Source organism: Gambusia affinis, linkage group LG06, assembly GCF_019740435.1.
Source record: "Gambusia affinis linkage group LG06, SWU_Gaff_1.0, whole genome shotgun sequence".
NCBI lineage: Eukaryota > Metazoa > Chordata > Actinopteri > Cyprinodontiformes > Poeciliidae > Gambusia > Gambusia affinis.
Genome location: NC_057873.1, coordinates 10148778 through 10162038, shown reverse-complemented (window position 1 = coordinate 10162038; position 13261 = coordinate 10148778). Strand labels below are relative to the sequence as shown.

At 38.3% G+C, this 13261-nt stretch overlaps 1 protein-coding gene across 1 annotated transcript in view; it reads left to right on the top strand.

Moving 5' to 3' along the window:
• LOC122832651 (chloride channel protein 2-like) overlaps positions 1-10892 on the top strand; it is an 80530-nt gene extending 69638 nt beyond the window's left edge. The window contains exons 21-23 of the mRNA XM_044119620.1: positions 386-490; positions 5743-5829; positions 7807-10892. Coding sequence (XP_043975555.1) covers positions 386-490; positions 5743-5829; positions 7807-7998 — 384 coding nt within the window. The 3' untranslated portion in view covers positions 7999-10892. The remainder of the gene's footprint in view (positions 1-385; positions 491-5742; positions 5830-7806) is intronic.
• Positions 10893-13261: the final 2369 nt, after the last annotated feature.

The following is a 13261-nucleotide window of genomic DNA, read 5'->3' as shown; positions in this document are numbered from 1 at the left end:
ATTTATAATCACTCAGCGCTGCATCTGTGCCAGTAAATGGAAGTGATGTGTCAAATAGTGGTTTGGAAAATATGACGCTTTTGTCAGCTGATCACAGGCTATTAGTCATAAAGACTTCAGCTGCTGTCAGTATTTTCTGAACACACTTTTTTTTACAGTGTCTTCAGATTTGCAGCCAATAAAGACAGGCTCTAAATGTGGGAGTTAGTTGTTTTTTTTTTTTTTTGTTTGTTTTTTCTTACTGAGATTAATGTTTAAAATCCCGTTAGTTGAGGTGTATTGACCACTGACACTACTGCAAAGCACCTCACTAATTTTGTCGTCTTTCTGTCTTGTTACGTTTTTGCTGATCATCTCTGATTCTCTAAATCTGTGTGATTTGCAGATTGCAGAGTGGGAGGAGAGGCAGCTTGATGAGCAAGTCGACTTCAACAACTGCAAGATTGACCCCGCCCCTTTTCAGCTGGTGGAGCGCACTTTGCTATATAAGGTCTGATTGGAGTTACAGCTGCTGTTTACTCTCTTTGTGCATAAAAGTGCATCCTTCTCAGTGTGTTTCTCAGTGTTTAGAGGCATTAGCTGGTCGCCACTCTGAGCTGCACAGAACCCTTAAGCTTTACAGTATTCACAACCCTTGACTGTTTTCTCACAGTGTCATATTATAAGCATCAATGCTGAGGTTTTATGGTAGACCAACATAAAGTAGCACATTGTTGTCAAGTGGAGGGAAAATCTGAAAAGTGTGGTGTGCGTTTGTATTTTGACACTCCTGAGCATTCTGATCATTTTGCTTTGAGTCAAATTACTTTGTGTGGTGAAAAACTAGAACTGCACATCATCCTGGACACATCATACTGTCAAGCATTTTGGTGGTGGCAGCATCATGCTGTGGGAATTCCTTTCTCCTTCTGGTACACTAAAGGGCTGATAACATGAATAAAAGTTTACCTTCCAGAACCACAAAAACCTACGCATACAGCAGGTGCTTCAATTAAATGGTTCACATGAAGGTATAGTCACATGTTAGAATGGCCCAGTCAAAGTCCAGACCTAAATCAAAAAACTATTTGTGGCGAGACTTAATAATTTACATTTACTATTTCTGAGCAATTTTCCAAAGAATGGCAGGTATTTAAATTTTTTGATTTACAAAACTAAAGCTGACTTTCAGCAAAAGCTGAATTCTTCAACTTGTGCTAATTTGTTTTTGACTGACACATGAAATCCTCTTAAAATACATTTAAGTTTGTATTGTATAAACTTTAAGTAACTGAAGGTAGCATGTGCAAAACCATCCCCAAGTTTTAAAAAGAACTGTTCTTTATCACAGAAAATGCAGTTATGATTTTCAACATTTCAGAGAAAATCATCACTGACTAAAATGGCTTTAGATGTTGTTGTTTTTTTATCATTTCTTCAAAAGATAGCCAGTTATTCTTGCTCTATAGATTCCATTTTAAAGTAAAACTCAGACCCTCAGTAAAACTGTTTATATGATTGGTGTGTTGATTTTTAAAACCAGTTCTTAGAGTTGATGCACCACTGAGAGAGATTTTCAGTTTTCATCTTTTACACAGTCACATTCAAGAAGCGCCTGTGAGGAATTGTGAAAGGTTTGGTGAACCAGTCAGGCAGTCTTAGAGACAAAAACAAGTTTTTGTTTAGCTAAAAATGACATCCAATCTAGAGTCCAGGGCAAAGAATTTAATATAACAGCTAAAATCTGATTCAATTTATTATAGTCTGTGGTTTGAAAAGTTGTGCATTGTTCCCAAACTGACCAAACCACTTAGTTTTGTTTTATAAAACAATTTTGAAACCAATGGAGCTAAAAAATAAATGAAAAAAATGCTTCCTCATAAGCTCATTGGGAAAACTTTTGCCTTTTGGTTTTTCTCTCTCACTGAGCTTGTTTATACAACACTTGACTTGTTTATTCCCTCTTCATTCATCTGCTGCACAGTAAGATAAACTGCAGCATCCAGTTTTCATGGGAATAGAGTACTGCCAACGTAAGCATCTTATAAACAGTAGAAAAGGACAATTGAAGTTAAAGTTCATTACATGCTGAGTGAAAGAAAAGAGCTTCACTCTTCTTTACTTTCTTTTCTGCTTCACATTTCTGCAGCCCTGAGGAGGCTCAGTCTACAGCCACGCAAACACAGCTGTGGGTTGAAATACTTCATACAGAGTACACCTGCATAGAGCTGCTTTGACTTGCCAGTGGCCATGGCAGCACCTAATGTCTCCCATCTATAATGCTATCGTGGCTCTCCAAAGTTTTCGGGGCTCTTTATGAATACTCTTTAAACATTTAAGAGCGAGGGATCCTGCGCCATCTCGCTTCCCTCCTTCCCTTGCATCCTGCAAAAAGTCAACATCATGCACAGTCTCCCTCAACATTTAGTGCCATCACTTATAGAAGAAAATACAAAGGCACATTTTCTGATGATTGACTCATTTATTCATTGGTGATAGTTGGTGGGATTCTTTCTATATTTCTGTGTCAAAAGAATGTGGAATAAATATAAACACAGGTTGTTGCAACTGGGATCTGATAATTGATAATTGGTGTGCTGCTGATCAGTTGATTGTGAAAAAGCCTGTGCAGCAGCCTCAATCAATGCACCTCAATTTAAAGAGATGCTGGCGTCCTCAGTGAAGCTGCTGCATTCTCCTCTGGGAGACCTATTTGACAAATTACATCACAGCTTACCCTAGCCTAAAAATCACTCTTTTTAGGCCACAATCTTTTTCTTGGCACAGCCTTTATTTTCTGTGCTCTGTGGGATCAATTCCAGATATCCCAGATGGAGAAAGTCTCCCAAAACTCAAATGCAACTTGCCTCCAAAATAAAAGCCATATTATCCAGCAGAAAAGTAGTTGAGGATTCAGACTTTTTATTTTTCTCTAGCTGCACAAATTCACCCTATACCTACTATGACCAGGGTAAAGGATGAAGTACAAACAACTTATATATATATATTTAACCTTTTAAAAAGTTTTAATTGTCTATTGCCAACCTAGCAGCTTGGGAATTCCACCACAATTCATCTCCCTTCAGTTTTCTGTCTGGGATTTCTCCCATCAAGCTCAATTTCTCTGGTTGGACTTCAACCAGGCTACCTACATTTTAGCAGAAAAACAAGAAGAAAGGAGCTGTCTTATTTGATGTAGTTCCTAATGTTTAACATTTGACCATGACTGAATAACAATATGGTATTACTGTTAAATAACACAAACGAACCTAATCACACAATCAAAATAATAGTAATCTCCATTATCTATTTCATTTCTGCTGTTTTCATTTTTGAAGTATGAATTAAATTAAAGGTTAAAGGTAGACATTTTGCTCATTATTATTGTCTCATTATTGGCGTACATCTTAAAGTTCAACCACTTAATAGTCAACTTTTACAATTACGGAGCAACAAACAAACACAGGATAAAAAGAAAAGCCATCATGTTAACTGGATAAGCAAATATCTAAGTGTCTCACTAAAATTCTCCTGGAGGGATTAAAGCATTTTGTTGGCAACGATTCTGACCTAATTAATGCAATGAGCAGCTTCATTGCTTCAAGAGTCGTGTTAAAGAACAGATTCTTTGGTTCTGGTGAAAATGTTAATGTTCAGGCGGATCTAAATGTTTTCTGTCATCCTAACAAACAAAGATACTAACAGGATTGTTTAAGCAAAAATTATTTTATAACTGTTAAATATGGAAGAATAGTGGTGATACTGAAGAAGAATTTTAGTTGGAAAGAGTATATTCAGAGGATCCATCCTACCCACCGCCTGCAGTACAGACCTGCAGGAGTTATGTTATGGAATGGGGTTACTTTAGTAGTTTTTGTTCAGTTCAACATATTAATGGAGATTACTACTTGTTAATACAGAATGAGGTTCTTTTTTGGTTATAAAAAAGCTTTTTGTCATTGATCAGTCAACCCAATTCAGTAGATCTACTGGATAAAGGCTCTTAAAGCAGTCCTACTACCTCATCCTGCTGTCGTTTTCCATCCATCCATCCATTTTCTGTTCACCCTTGTCCCTGGTGGGGTTGCTGGGGCCTATTTCCAGCTACGTTCCGGGCGAGAGGTGGGGTTCACCCTGGACAGGTCACCAGTCTGTCGCAGGGCAACACAGAGACACACAGGACACACAACCATTCACACTCACTCCTAGGGAGAATTTAGAGAGACCAATTAACCTGACAGTCATGTTTTTTGGACTGTGGGAGGAAGCCGGAGAACCCGGAGAGAAGCCACGCATGCACAGGGAAAAGATGCATTCCCGGGCCGGGAATCGAACCCAGGACCTTCTTGCTGCAAGGCAACAGCTCTACCAACTGCACCACTGTGCAGCCCTTGCTGTCGTTTTTCTGAAGCTTATCTTTTTTAGTAAAATCAGGGTGAATAGACCTTAGTGCTTTAGAAAGTTTAAGCTGAATATTCTGTTTTTTCTTCTTATTTTTTTTTAATAATTAAGTTCAAGCAATAGTTCCTTTAATTCTTTAGCAAGATGGAAACATCTCACTCCTTTTTGTCATCTTTTTAGATTTAGATTTAGATTTTTATCAAACAAGTCCATCAGCTTGTTGCCAGCCTTACATAACTGCCTTTTAAAGGTATTTATTGCTGTTATAACCATTTGTCTGAAAGTAACAGTCTACTCATCTCACAACCTCACCAGTGGCACTGTAAAATAACAGCAGTTCATCAGAAAAAAATCACAGAGCAGCCAGCTGAAACAGAAAGGCTTAGTAACTTTTTATGTAAGGTTGACCCAATTAGGCAGCTCTGTATGGATCCAGCGTGTTGTTTATGATTCCAGCATTCTTCATTTATATTTGTTCTGTTATTTCTATGTTTTTGCTTCTGTTTTCTGCAAATGCAGGAATTTCTTTTTGCAGTGTTTGTTTCATTTGCATCTTTTTGTGTGTTTTGGAGTTTGCATAATTAACTTGTTTGCAGCTCGTTTCAATCAATCAAGTTCATTTATAGCACATTTCAGCAATAAGGCATTTGCTGTTTGAATTATGTTTGCGCATCTTGGCCTCCATAATACAATCAGTTATCTGCCTTAATGCAATATTAATATTGGATGTTAATATTGAGCCAGATTTTTATTTCGGAGCATCTCTCATGTATAGAAAGGGGTAAGATGTTCATGCATGAATAGCATGAAAATCTACATCATAGCCTCTCAGCAGCTGAATTATCAAGTATCTTGTTATTCCAAAAGTTTTGATTGGTTCCTCTGTTCAGTTTTCCATTTTTAGCTTCGAGCTATTTGGCGTCTCCATATACAGTTGCACCTCTTATGTGGCTGTTAAACCTCTTTAGTTGCCTACTGCGCTAATAAAGATGTTTTGCTACAAAATTTGGTTCATAATTGTTCCATAGCTAAGATTAAAAAAAAGCTTTTTTATGTGCAGTTTAAACTGATCCAATTTTCCAACTGTGATGGTAATTAGCTCTAGCTAATTAGCCTGCTATTTTTTCCCCCCTTTTAAAGTGTGAATGTTCTTGGAAGTGAGGCCCAAAGATGTCCAAAGTATCTGTATCCAATTTAGCTGAACATGTTCAGTGAGTGTCTTGTGAATGAAGTGTTGGATAATTAAAGTCAGTGGTGCATTTCCTTAAATGTTCTCCATTTCAAGCCTGAAACATTCACAGGTTGTCTCTGTGAAGGTTCTGGTTGGCTCTATAGATTAATTCCATCTTTCATCTCCCGTAGACTCACACCATTTTCTCCCTGCTGGGCCTCGACCACGCCTACGTCACCAGCATCGGCCGTCTCATCGGGGTGGTTTCCCTCAAGGAGGTAAGTCTTGTTCTTTCCTCCTTTTTTGTGAGAATTGATTATAAATCATTGCAGAATCGAATTCTGCTCATATCTGTGACATCCGTTAGCACTCTCAGCACATTTGTTGTTTTTAAAACTGTCTCATCAGCAGAGCTGTCGCTGTGCTAAACTAGCATACAGTTACACAAAGGCCTTTCAGTCATCTTTAATGATTCCTCTTTTCTGCCTGTGATTTACTGTGGCAGACATAAGGCTCTTGCAAATTGCTGTCTCTTATCTATTGTCTGTCCTCTGCCCACGTTCCTCTCCTTACATATCTCCTGCCTCCCTAACAGCTCAAAACCTCACTCTTTTTCAATTGGCCAGGAAGTATAGAGAGGGTTGTTGCTAAGTGCAGGCACTGCTTTCCGGACCCTGACATTTAAAGCTTTTTTGTGCTTTGTTCCACCATCAGACAAAATGTCAACAGCAGACAAAAGCTGTTCTTCTTTACAGACATCCCTATTATATCACAATATGTTTAGCACATATGATGAAGAAATGTAACCAATTTTTGTTTTTTTTCTTCCTTGTGTTGTTTTCAACCTAAAACAGGAAGACTGAAAAAGTTGTGTGAATCTGAAGCAAACACTTTGAAAACTGTCTCAAGTTTCAAGTGTAAAAGTGTATTTTTTATTTATTTTTTGTTATATAACCATCTCCCTGGTTTGGGTAAAAATCAATCAGAAACAAATTTTAGATGAAGTAAGGATTTTTTTCTGTAATTGATGATTAGTATAAATAAAGTGGAGCCAATACTTTACTGTATCTGATAAATGGGAAGCTAAAAAAGCTAAACCTAAATTTCTCTGCACAATTGAAATACTTGTACTTTGTCCTGCATTTCTGAATGAATTATAGCTCAGTAGTGCACCAATCCATCCATATTTCCATTGTCTTCTTCAAATCCCAAGATCTAATTATAAGTGGTAAACGATTTTGGAGGAGAAACCCACACACAACGCTTTCCCTAGCAGCACTATGCAGCTCATTCTTGTTCTCAGGCAAGGAGGTAAATACAGCCCCAGCAGGCAAAGGGCAGCCTGCCTCTTTCTGGTTGAAAACCATAATGTCTGATTTCAAAGAGCTGAATCTTATATCACGTCCTTCACTTTTGGCTGCTGAACTCCTCTGCTGAAGGCTGACAGTCATGGCTTGGAGATGCCAACCGAACCACATGAGCTACTAAAAGAAAGATGGAACTCAGCTGAAACAACACACACACACACACTCTTCGGATATCTTGAGATTTTGTTCACAAAGCAAAAATAGGACTTTATGACACCTGCAGCCCAAGTGCAGTTCAACTGGGAACAGCTTGCTTAGCTTTATGGCAAAAATCCAGACACTTGGTCAGAGACAGACCAGATTTTTCTTGAAAACATCCCTGCCAGGACGCATTCAGAGACACATGTTCCAGTTTTGTAAAACACATGTAGGGTCCTTTGACATTCATTTTATTTTTCCAAAACTGTTGTTTGTATTATTATTATTTTGCATTTTCATTTTTATGGATTCCAGTTTTCTACACTAATCATAGTTCTTCAACCCAAAAAGTGTGTATTGAGTGGGTGAAAAATATTTCAACCAAATAGCCAAAGAATTTCAGATGTAAAAACTGTAATTTACCTTTCACCAATATAATAAAGTCCTGTTATATTGAATGTTTTTGCAAGATATTTAAAACTCATTCTTTGTGCAAAACATAAAGTTTAACATATTTCATATTTTAAAGAAAGAAAAGTCTTCCTTTTGTGAAATTAAAATACATCAGAGTTTAACTCGACACAAAAAAGTGTCCCAAAGAAACCTACAGTAGAACTTAACCAACTGATGGACTGGACTGGGTATATTTCTAATTTCCTTTTCCAACTTAGGATGAACATCAGTCAAACAATTATCTTGAACTGTCTTTTTTCATTCCTTTCTTTTCTAAACTTCTTTTTATTCTTTTAGCTACGCAAAGCCATCGAGGGCACTGTGACAGTAAAAGGCGTGAAAGTGCGTCGGCCACTGGCCAACTTAAGGGACAGTGGGACCAGCAGCAGCAAGGAGGCAACAGAGCTCCATAAGCTGTGGGACCGTCACAGGAACGTGTCGCTGCCAGGAGGACAACCCACATCAGAGTCTGACGAGAAGTCCCAGTGAGGGAAAGCTGATGACAAAAAGGAAGAAGAGGTGCAGGTGGGGAAAGAGGAGGTGGAGGATGCATTGAGATCTTTAATCTCCAAAGCTACAGACATGCAAAACTCCTCAGGGCTACAGATCTCTCCACATCTTCTCTCCACATCTGCCACTCTACCTCCTCCAGCACCACCTCCTCGGCTTCTTTACTCACCCAGTGCTTCTTCCAGGAGCCTTGCAGTGGCCCAGCCAGACACTCCACAGGAAGTGTCCTGCTCTCCATTTACCCTTGGGGTCCCACAGTGTATCATTTTTGTCACCTCCAAAGCTGGGACTGAGTTTTTAAAAGGGATTTTATTTTTGTAGATTTTATTTTATTTTATTTTTTGCTTGTGTTTAGAGTTGGAATCAAGGTTTGAAGATGCAAAATATGTTGAGCACGTCTTCCATTTGAGTCTTGAAATTCAACAAGGAAGAATACTGTAATATTTGTGTGTACTGGGAGTGTGAATGTATGAAAGGCGAAAAATATGTGCATGAAAAGAAGGGCAGCATAGACTCTTGTCATATAGAATTTTTTATACTGCCTTTAGAACAAATTTCAGTCTTTATTATCCTCTGTGACGAGGTTCAGTGTTGATAAATCAGGAGGTCTAGAAGAATCAGTTTGTCTCACTACCAAGCATTGAACTGATAAAGGGACAAGTGATGAAGTGGTTTGTTGTTTATGTCTTTTCCTGTGCATGCTCACCCCTCCACTGCGAGGTCTAGCGATTAGGCCGAGTGCAGCCAGGCCTGTTGGCACCATAATGTACACTCCCTTTATTCTGTAGCTCTGGCCTCAAGTGACGTGAGGCTGAAACACACACAAACACTTTGCAGCAGTGAACTCCGACTGTGGATGTTCTCTGCTTATTTAAATCTGACTCTCAGAGTTTCTGAGAGGGTTAGGGAAGATGAGGAGGACTGGAATGCAGAAGGACAGGAATTAAATGGTTGTCTAGAAGAAAAAAAGCAGCTCTGGATGCTTATCAATCTGAATTTAAACTCTATGTGAGCTGTTATTATATCATCTGAGACAAACCACACCTATATACTGGTACAAAACACTTATAAAATATTCATTGTCTGCTTAAAACCACTGACCGAAATCTATAATGGACCAACAGGAAGTGATTTAACTTGTTCAGTTGGACAAAATAACTAGAGTTTAGCTGCTGCATTATTGTTAGACTACTGTTAGGCATGAATGTGTAACAGCACTGTTTTTTAATTCCTGACATGAAAGATAAAACTAAATACCTTACAGTGAATAATTCATGTCTTCCATAGTTTCTTGTGTTCATTAAGAGAAAAACCTTTCTTCCAGTTTCTACCTCCTGTCATAAACATCTTAAACGCATGCTTTAGGACCAGGCTAAGATTTTTGCCACCATTCTATTGCCTTAGAAAAACACTCCCAGCCTCCCAATGTCTTCAGTGGTTTTAAATAGATTTTAGCATCTTTTCTTGTTTCTTTCTTCTCTGGTTCTGCAGAATAGGAAGAGAATAGGAAGAGTTCTCTCATGCAAAGCATTTGAGAGAACTGCAAAGCCATTTATTTTATATGATCAAAATGCACCAAAAGCAACATAGACGATTGGCCGGATGAATGATGTCTTGGATTTGCCATCTTGTGCCTGTATTTTCTGCCATTCTGCTGCGTCTCCCTCTTATCCAGTAATCTTTATTCATTACCTGATTTATAACCAGGTATTGGGGTCTTTGTGGGATCAGAAACTTACAGATTAATATATTTAATATCATTCTTGTAATCTGAAATCATGATTTTGTGTCTTAACCAAGCTTCCTTGTTGATTCGTCTCTCTTTTGGTTTCTGGGGAGATTTTTCATGTTTTGTATTTATTATCATTTTGTCGCTTTTTCAATGATTTAAAAGCTATTTTTGTATATATAACATGCTGTCTGAAACATTTCTACAGTTGATATTTGTAGAAGTCGTGAAGTGCGAATACACTAACAGGGTGATAGCTTGCGAGGCGTGTCTGATGGCAAACTGAAGAACCAGAATAATGAAGTTAAAGGAATGAACTTGCTCATTCCACAAGTGCCTCCTTCTCTTTTATCAGTGGGAATAAAATGGTGCAGGACTGCTTCGCTCCTCATAGACGTGTAGACCAGGCACTTCTTGCACTCATCCCAAAATATGTAAGTGGCTTGACGGTGTTTCATGGTAGTGTGCAGTTGCTGCCATGGCAACCGTCGTGTCTGCTCACTCCAAGGGGAGCTGAAAGCTCTCCTCTCATTTGGTTCTGTTCATTTGTTTGCGCCTTTTCATCGATTCTCATTGTTCTGCCGGGTCCTTTCACCTCGCCGCTGACATCTCATTGCATCTGCTGCAGAGAGAGGTCGCTGGCTCTTTATCAACCCGCATTAATCACAGTACAAGTTGTGCATTTTCTTTTTATCTATGGATCTGCTTGTGGGTAATTGATTTGTGCAATAACAGTAGTTCATCTCATTTTCTAGACCTGTTTTAATTGATGAGAGGTTTCCCAGAAGCCTCTGGAAATTAAAATTCACATTGCAATAGTAATCTGCTCTCTTGGTGCCTCAGTTGGGCTTTTTGGAAACCTTATCTGGAAGGCTGTGTGGAGGAGCTGCTCCTCTCATCCGAGCCTCCCCAGGCACACAGTCAGTTTTATCATGCCTCCTTCCATCCTCTCCTTCAGTCAGAACCGCTTTGATGAGCCCAGATCTTTTTTCCACTCCTTATGGGACTGTGCATTACAGCAAGCCAGGGGGTTCAAACCAGAGCGAGAGAGAGGGAGCAAAATTCCAGAGTTATTTTTCACATCGAAAATTAAAACATTGTTTTTTTGTACGTCATGATGAATAAATATGATTTTAACAAACGAGTGTTTGTGTTGGAGTGTGTTTACTGTCTGAGAGTCTCAGTCATCCTGCGGCTGTGCTCCTGTCCTGTCATCTTTTATTCCCCCTCCAGCAACAGCTGGAACACACCTGGACTCCTGTTTTGTTTTTCTCTCATTCCCCGTGGTGCAAACGCAGTTTGTCACAGAGTTTATGACAAACTGTATTAGTTTGTCATAAATATTTTATACCTCCAAATGTCAAAGGTTTTCTTTTTCTACACCTGACTGTCCGCAGTTGAACCCTAAAATGAAAGATGTTCTGCATCAGATAATCAAGAAGTCAATCTTCATCTTGATTTATACACATTTTTGCATATTCTGCTCACTCACCAAGAGAATTTTTGTTTAAAACACTCAAAACTACAGTGATCACAGAAAGGATTCAACTTTTCTTTTTTCTATGGTGCCCAAGTTTGTCTAACTGACCTACAGAGATCACAGATAACATCAGTAAATAGCTGGTATGAAGAAATAAAAACCTCCTGCTAGTTTGAAAGGAAAATTCAGATTTTCTTTGTTTTGCTGCATTGATTTGTTCCCCATGGTTCCTTCCCACAGAGAAGGTTTTGTTGAGTTATATTCCTGTTAACTGTTAACAAAATCAAGTGCAGTAAATCAATCCAACAGTGAGAGAAATCCCTTTCTTCTTAATCTAATATCCCTTATCTAAATATCACCTGTGAAACAAATAGACCAGAAACAGGATGTGTTTCCAAATGAGGCAGCCATCACATTAAAGTTTGTTTTAGAAAGTCCAAACCAGATTCTTAAATAATCCTCTGTATGATAGTGATCCAGGAAAAGAATATATTGTTGTGCATTCTAGCTCAACAGCTCTGATATGCCTAAAGGGTCAAAGTTCAAGAGGTCTTGTTTGCTAAGTATTTCCTGAGAGATGTTTAAGAAAGAAGATATGTTCTCACTATATTACTTCCCAATGAGCCCCAGAACAATAATACCTGTAAATCCATCTCAATCTGTGTACTTTATATCTAATAAAACAGGAATCGAGAGTAATGATGGGACTAAAATAGAAAACATCCATATTAATATAATTCTCTAAGGCTTTATGTGGATCATACACAGCATATTGTCCTTGACTACTAATGTCCTCTATTGCACTATTTTACAACAGTGCAATAGTGCAGGTGGTGAGCTGCTCCTGTTCAGTATTCAGCCTACATGACCATTTCAATTTCTAATGTAGAGTAGTGGCTACGTACATTTTATAAAAATCTATATGCATCTGTGATTGGCTAGAATGGTTGCATTCAATAAAAACACATCATCCAGAAATTTCATCCAGCTAACGTTCCTTTCGCCAGGAACGTTAGCTGGAGATAGACACCTGAACATTTAAAAAATATCAACTCCCAGTTTTCATTGACTTAAATATTCCTTCATTGTGGATTTGTTTAGATAATCTTGATGTTGATGTAGTTAACATATTTCAGTACATAGATCAGACATGGAAAGAAGGGGTATACCTCATGTTATCAATAAATTAACATGCAAAGCTTAAGATTTCATTTAACAATCTCCAAACTGAGCTCTTTCACTGAACATTTCTTGGACCATTTTGCACATAAGTAAACAGCATCTGCACATGTTCTTGCAGTCCCTCTGCCCGTCTGTTTTCTGCCCATTTGAACATTCCCTATATGTAAACAAACATAAAAGTCTGTTGTTTTGCTGTTTGAGGAGAGCATCTGGAGCTCTGCTTTAAAAGCTTAATGACCTAAACGTGTTCATTTGTCGGGCGGGCTGCTGCTCCGTTCCTCGGTGGGTTGAAGCAACCGGACCGTCTCAAAAGGTTCTGCCTGTTTGTCATTGATGTGAGTGTGGAGAATAATTTTCACTATTTTTAAAGTCTCTGTTGTACCTTTAATCTGAAACCCTCTGTGAGTGATGGGATGTTTATAGGAAATCTGACCACTGTGTAATTGAGCTGAAAGTGAGACCTCTGAAGACATAGAGGAAGGAATCCTGTAAATGACACTTTATGTGATTTAGGATGTTTGAAGCAGTTGTTTGTTACTCCATCTGTCCACGCTGGTGAGGTCTGCTTCAGGTAAGTGTTAAATAAAAGTGTTCTTGCTGCTGTGAGGGATTGATTTGTAACTAAGCTGTTACAAGTTCACAGTATAATAATCCAGTGTGCAATAATAATAGCTAAAAAGGTCTGTGTCTTCAGTCTTAATATAAGTAGTAATATAACCCTTCCATGAATTATAGTTTGACAAAATTAACACAAATTAACATTGTAATAATGTGACTGAAAGTGTGTGTTTTCAGATTTTATTTCAATTGAAAAGGAACCCAAGAATCAATTGTGGACAGTAACACCAGGT